Raw genomic sequence first — 6,894 nt, 5'->3', positions numbered from 1 at the left:
TTTTTAAATTACATAAAGTAAAAACAAATAAACATAAAGTATTTTAATTCATTAAGTTTCCCATTAGAATCAAAAGAGTAAGACTTTGTATAAGTTGTATTAATATCACATAAATAACAAAATTATAAAAAAAAAATCATATGCTAACGAATTTTAGCATTATCTCTCAAAATGAAACCGAAACAAAAATTGCATATGCAAGCTAAGATTTTGCATTATCATATTTACTTCAAATGAGTTATCTCTACTATATAACTATTATTGGAAATGAGTGCACCACTAAAACAATCCCATCTCTATTATTAGCATGATATCATGTAAATAATTAGGTTAAAAAAAAAAATTATTAAAAAAAAAGTTTAAAAATACTTGCAATAATGGTTAAAAGTTTTTTTTATCTTTTTAAGAGTGATATCTCTTGATCTATTTTCCATAATCTATAATTTAGAAGTATTTCTTAAACAAGAGGAGGCATGAGAAACAACCATAACATCATTAATTTCTTTTATTGGACAATTTTTTGGTATTAAGCTTTCTCTTTAAAAGACAAAGAAAATGATCTTAATTGCATATTGAAGTTCACAAATACATCAATACCTTCAATAATTAAGCTTATTATTCCATAGAAATTGGATATAAATGAGGTGGGAGGCGAGATTTAATAAGAACCTCCAAAGGAATTGCTTTTGGCATTGTCAAACCAACTCCTTCGTTTATATCAAGGGCTTTACCTTCAGGAAGAAACCAATCAAAGCTTTGCAACAATTTTGCAAGAGTTATCTGCACTAGGCACATTGCCAAAGAGGCACCAGGACATCCTCGCCTTCCTACCCCAAAGGGAAACATTTCAAATTCATTCCTTGAAGTTTTTATACTTTCTATCTCTATATTATTCTCCAAGAAACGTTCTGGTATGAATTCAATTGGTTGATTCCAAATTCTTGGGTCTCTATGAATTGCCCATGCATTTACCATTAATATTGTCCCTATGGGAATATGGAAGCCTCCAATTGTGCATGTTTTGATTGATTCATGCGGTACAAGTAAAGGTCCAGGTGGGAAAAGACACATTAACTCCTTGACTATTGCTTGCAAGTATTTTAGTTGCGGTATGTCAGACTCTTCTACTAGTCTACTTTGCCCAACATTGAAATCAAGCTCCTCTTGAACCATTTTCATTATGTTAGGATGCAATATTAATAATGACAATGCCCATTCTAAGACTAGTGAAGAAGTATCTGAACCTGCACTAAACATGTTCTAGAAGAAAAATATATATCAGCAACATAAATATAACAAGTATAAGATTTTTTATTATTATAAATCTCAATTTTCTTTTATTGTTTATAAAATAATTTAATCTTCATAATTTAAAAAAAGATACATATAAATGAAGAAGAGCTTACCACAGCAATGGCTTTGATGAAGGTATCTTTGTCAGGGATTGCTTCACCATTCTTCTCAGCCTGCAAGATGAGCACATCTATGAAGTCCATCTCTTCCTTCTCTTTTGGTGGGTTTTTCCTGTGCTTCTCCACAATTCTCTGCATGTAAGGATTGAGCTTCCCTTGCACCTTCTTCATAGCCCTTTCATACCCTTGCAAATCAAACCATTTCAACCATGGAATATAATCCCCAATATTGAAAACCCCATGGAGCACAAATGACTCCTCAATCAGATGTGTGATTTCTTCATATGGCATCCCGCCTTCCTCTCCAAAATACTCATCCCCCATTATCATGCTCATCAGAACATTCAAAGTCATCTGAGACAAAACACTTCTCATATTAACTATTCTTTTCATCTGAGCCTCTTGAAAGAGATATTTCACAGATTTACAAATCTCCCTCATTCTCTTGGGTCGGTATGTTTGGATCTGTTTAGAAGAAAGAAGCTCAAGAGCACAAATTTTTCTAGCATTTCTCCAGTAAGATCCATATGGAGCCCATCCCATGAACGTGAAATCATAACCCAGATGTTTTCCCTGAGCAAGAGGAGGCCTTGAAGCAAAAGCCAAATCATTCACTGTAAAACATTCTTTGGCTAGCTCTGAAGAACTAATGATCAAAATAGGACGACTACCAAATCTGAGGTGCATAATGGGTCCATAAAATTTTGAGAGTGAATAAAAAATTCTATGCAAAGGCTTTTCTCTGTCCATCAGAAGATGAAAATGGCCTATCATGGGGAGCGCTCTTGGTCATGGAGGTAATCTAAGGTTACCATTTCTATCTTTTTTGAGCAGAAAAAATATTATTGCAAAGAGAAAAACTGTGCCAAACCCAACTGTAAAACTAGAAATATTCATACGCGACGATATATTAAGGAGAATTGAATCCATACTACCCTTGATCTCCATCTTTGTTTTGATATAATGATCAGCTGCATAGGTATATATAGATACTATGAGCAAACTATTATGGATACACATTTATTTTAATCAGTGGGTGTAAGAATTCAAGTCAAATATGCATACAGACCCTAAACAACTGTTTCTACAACTAGACAAATATCAACTATAGACGTGCCCAATTTTAGAATGATAACACTCAATAAAGGAATGATAGTAAAGGCAATTAGAGACCCAATTTTAGATATCAAATCAACATCAAAACTTTATGGAGTTGAATGGATTGTGGAATTCATATGTGCTTTCCAGCTTTTTTTGGCCTTTTACCCTTTCTTCTAGATTGGTTTGAATATTGGATGTGTTGGCATTGTGGTCATTTGTACACGTTATACTTAGAATCTAAATATATTTGAGTATATGATAGAATATTAATCAAATGATTAGTATTTTATTTTGGTTATTTGATACTAGGATATAACAAGTATTTGTTCATAAAGAATGGTTTGTTAAACTTATGTTTTTATGCCTAATTTTTATTGAATTACTGTAAAATAATGTCAAAATAGTTTTCATTTCTATGTATAATATGATAAAAAATTAACTAAATCATTTATAAATGCTATTAGAAAAAACACATTATATAATTAAAATATCTTTAAATAATATATTAGAAAATATAATTTATTGAATAAAGATTTATGGAGATGGTTGGACTAGCTTGAATTAAGAAGTGATAAACAATTAATCCTAGTTTGTAGAACTATAATATGAACTTAACTCTCAAAAGTTGTTTTACATTAACCCCTCTCAACATAGTTTTCGAATCAAAATAAAGAGAAATGCAATATTCCTCCTAATATTTGTCTTATATGGTAGGTGGCCTTTTTGTGTGATAATGTAAAATTAAAACTCACAATAGGTTAGTTTGAATATTGTAAATGATTGACTAGTTTGTGGTCATTTTATATTGTACTTAGAATCTATTATTCAAATTTTATCACATAACATAGAATTTGCTACTAGGATAGTAGAGATTAGGATGTAATAAGTGCTCGTTTGTAGAGAGCGGATATTGTAATAATATGTATTTCTATGTTTATATCTTATTAGGTTATCTTAAAATAATGTCAAAAGGACTTTTATTCCTTTGTATTATATAATAAAAACAAATCAAATTACTAATAATAATTATTATAATTATTTTAATTATATATCACAATTATTTCTAGTGGGAGTGGTCGGACTTGGGTTTGGATTATGAAGTGATAAACAACCAACCATAGCTCATAGAGTCATACTTTGAAACTAACTCTTAAAATTAATTTTTGTGGGTCATACTAATCATTTTTAACACATTTTTCATCTAAACAAAGAGAAAAGTGCAATAATCCTATTAATATGTATTTTATGTGGTGGTATCATTTTGATACTTTTGAGTTATTTTCCATAGCAAGTCAAATTGTTATAATGTTATTAGGATTCATATCTATACTATTTGAGTCTAACTCATTGACCCATGTTTCATGAGAAGTGGTCCATAAGAACCCATCACTCATGAGAATGAATGTAACACTTAGCATTTATTGCACCTAGGTGATCCTTTTATCTAGGGATAACTTAAAGAAACCCTTGGTGAATCCAACATTATTTTAGCGGGAAAAAATTAATTTCTATTGACATTTTTTTTTTCAAACTTGGAAAAATTTTAATTTAATTGGAAATTTTTTTCCATCATATGAAAATTTTGTAAAACCCCAGTAAATCTTTAATTAGTGAAGAAAATCATGACCAAAAGTATGAATACCTAGAAACCATATTTTATATCATCTAAAACATAGTAACTCATTTTAATAACCATTAGATGATCATAAATCAATGGTATATATCCTATTCTGGGCCTAAATATTCAAGGACAACAAGTTTTAGAGAAAATTTCTAGAGTAATGAGACTTGTCCACAGACAAATCCATTTTGGGCCAAAGCTTAAAAGGATAAAAACTTACTTGATAAGTCTTCAGAATAGAGACATGTGTCAAGTATATGTACTTATCATATAACCTAACTTAAAGTTTTACCATATATTGGTGAATGTAACCATCAAATAAGACAAGCCTCAAAAATTATGGATGAAAATATTTAATTTACCATGTGGAAAGATTAGATTCCATTGGCAAAGTCATCATCAAAATAAAATTGATTATGTATCATCATTGGCAATTGGTTTGAGCATGGGACCCAGTTTTCATAAAGTGTAGGCAACGTCACCACCACAAAAGTGCCAAAAAAATTGCCAAATTTAGGGTCCTCGATGAGTGAGATTTTCCCTTTGGTGAATATTCGCCACTAATGTAAATCTTGCTTTTAGCCCAATGAAGCACCAATATTTCTTGGGATGTTAGACATCCTAGTAGTACTCCATCTCAAGCACAATTGACCACGGGGTTTTCTCTAAGGTTGATATCCTACTTTGTTTGTAACCTCATTTAAAAAGCCTTCAACATTGCCACTTAGGGATTTCCTCCAAGGTCAATTATATAAATTCATATATTAGCTTAATAAAAAGTTATTTATCATATAAACTTTGAAGCATGTTCCACCATAATAAATGAAGATCATGGAGATGACCTTGAGCATTGCCATAAATGGTTGGCTATGTTGAACAAATGTATATTATCTTTGATGTTACATAAAATGTCATATCTTTACTAGTTAGTGTATGCTAAGCTCACTTGGGAAATGAAGATAGTTTCCTATGTTTTCCAAGCATTCCAATATTTTCCAAGTTCAAAAGGTAGTGTCTACTAAGTTCACTCAGGCATCGAAGAGCACTTTATAGAAGTTGAGTGTTAACCGAGCTCACTCGAGTAATAAAGGAAAGTTGGATGGAGCTAGTGCTAACCCAACTCACTCGATTACCAAAGGAAGTTTATGAAAGATGCAGTGTTAACTAAATTCACATGGTTAACACAGGAAAATCATTTCAGTTTTAGTGTCTGTACCAAGTAGGATCGACTAATGAATGATTTTCTTGTTTTGGCATATTGAGTTTAATAGATTTGTTTGGTTCTTCTAGCTGACTGAGGAGATGAATATTAATTATTCTAAGTTGTATTTAAGCCAACTTGACAATGTTTATCATATAAGTATAAGGTCAATTTGAGGATTGGATATGTGAGAATATGTGAAAGATAAGAAAATGATTAGAGGAAGCCAATTGGAAGGATAAGAAGAATATCCTTGAGGAGTTGCAAAGAAAAATTCGATTAAAAAGGATCAAGTATTCAAGCCAGAATTGAGATCTAAAATTAGCAATATAGTTGTATTAGAAATCAAGTCATATCATTGTTACTCTCTAACCATTCTAGCAGTGTATCAAATCTCTTAACAGAGTTGGCTTAAAAACTATTTGCGAAATCCTCTAACAAGGAGGTACTTCTAGATTGAAGTGTCTAAAATACCTCAAATAAGGCCACTCCTAATAGGGTGATTAAATCCTCTAATAGGGTCACACCTAACAATGTGTTTTGTAACCTTTAACATGGTTGGCTCCTAATAGGGCTTACTTCAAAAGAGTGAAAATCAATAACTAGTTGCAATTGGTGGTTTTTCCCAAATTGGGTTTCCACATTAAATCTTGGTGTCACTTGTGTTCATGCTATTTCTTTTATATATGCACCTAATTTAAATAAGGTTAATCACATATAATATCTTAACATCTGAATGTTCAATATTTTCCAAGTAATAATTATATTTTAGCGCTTACTGAGTTACAATATATTGTTAGTTTTAACCAAGTGCCTATGTGTTAACTAAGTAACAATAGTTTCTGTAGAGTTTATGTTTTGCATTGACATCTAAGAGATTTGGAATTTATTTTTGTGGTAACTAATTCACCCCTCCCCTCTTAGTTACTCCTCATATATTTCCAACAATTGGTATCAAAGCTTTTGGTGCTTACAGATAAGATTTCAAGGACCTAAGCTAAAGATCAAGATGTCTTACAAGAGAGAAATTCCCAAGTTGAACAGAGATAACTTTGAGGAATAGAAGAAAGTTTATAAAGCTACATTTGGCTACCGTCAATGGTTCATGTCTAAAATATTTGAATACTAAGTATAAGGCTCCTACTAGAATAATGACTGCAGAAGAGATCGCTGAAAAGAAGAATCATAACATTATGATGATTGACATAGCATCAACTCTTAACTATGTTGAATTATGAAGTCAAAGGACGTGCTACTGCTCATGAGATGTGGACAAAGCTAAAGGATATCTATGGAGGTGATGATAATGTGAAAAGAGCCAAGGCAGAAAGCTTGAGAGGTTAGTTTGATTAGATGAAGCTGCGATAGGATGAAAAATTGGAAAATATATTGATAGAATTAAAACTAGTGTTAGTATAATCAAAGCCTCTGGAGGGAAAATTGAAGATGTGATAGTGGTAGCAAGGTACTCAGAACCCTTCTTCCTATCTATGCAATCAAAGTGTTTTCTATTTAGGAGATGAGACATGATCCAAATAATAAGATAAACTTGGATGCTC

The 6,894-nt window shown here is 31.5% G+C and overlaps 1 protein-coding gene across 2 annotated transcripts; it reads right to left on the bottom strand.

Moving 5' to 3' along the window:
- Positions 1-489: 489 nt before the first annotated feature.
- Positions 490-2,371, bottom strand: LOC149538244 (xanthotoxin 5-hydroxylase CYP82C4-like). Of its 2 annotated transcripts, none has more exons than XM_089799618.1 (2): positions 1,407-2,371; positions 490-1,260 (listed from the first exon to the last, which is right to left on the bottom strand). In XM_089799618.1, the coding sequence occupies exons 1-2, from the start codon at positions 2,184-2,186 to the stop codon at positions 616-618; spliced, it is 1,425 nt and encodes a 474-aa protein (XP_089655744.1). In that variant the 5' UTR covers positions 2,187-2,371; the 3' UTR covers positions 490-615. The 2 variants fall into 2 exon arrangements, with proteins under 2 accessions (XP_089655744.1, XP_089655745.1); XM_089799619.1 differs by having other exon boundaries at positions 1,080-1,244; positions 1,407-2,360.
- Between the last annotated feature and the right edge of the window lie 4,523 nt (positions 2,372-6,894).

The sequence above is a fragment of the Cupressus sempervirens genome, chromosome 9 (assembly GCF_028749045.1).
Source record: "Cupressus sempervirens isolate cs-2001-9-10 chromosome 9, ASM2874904v1, whole genome shotgun sequence".
Taxonomy (NCBI): Eukaryota; Viridiplantae; Streptophyta; class Pinopsida; order Cupressales; family Cupressaceae; genus Cupressus; species Cupressus sempervirens.
This window is presented reverse-complemented; position numbering and strand designations above follow the sequence as displayed.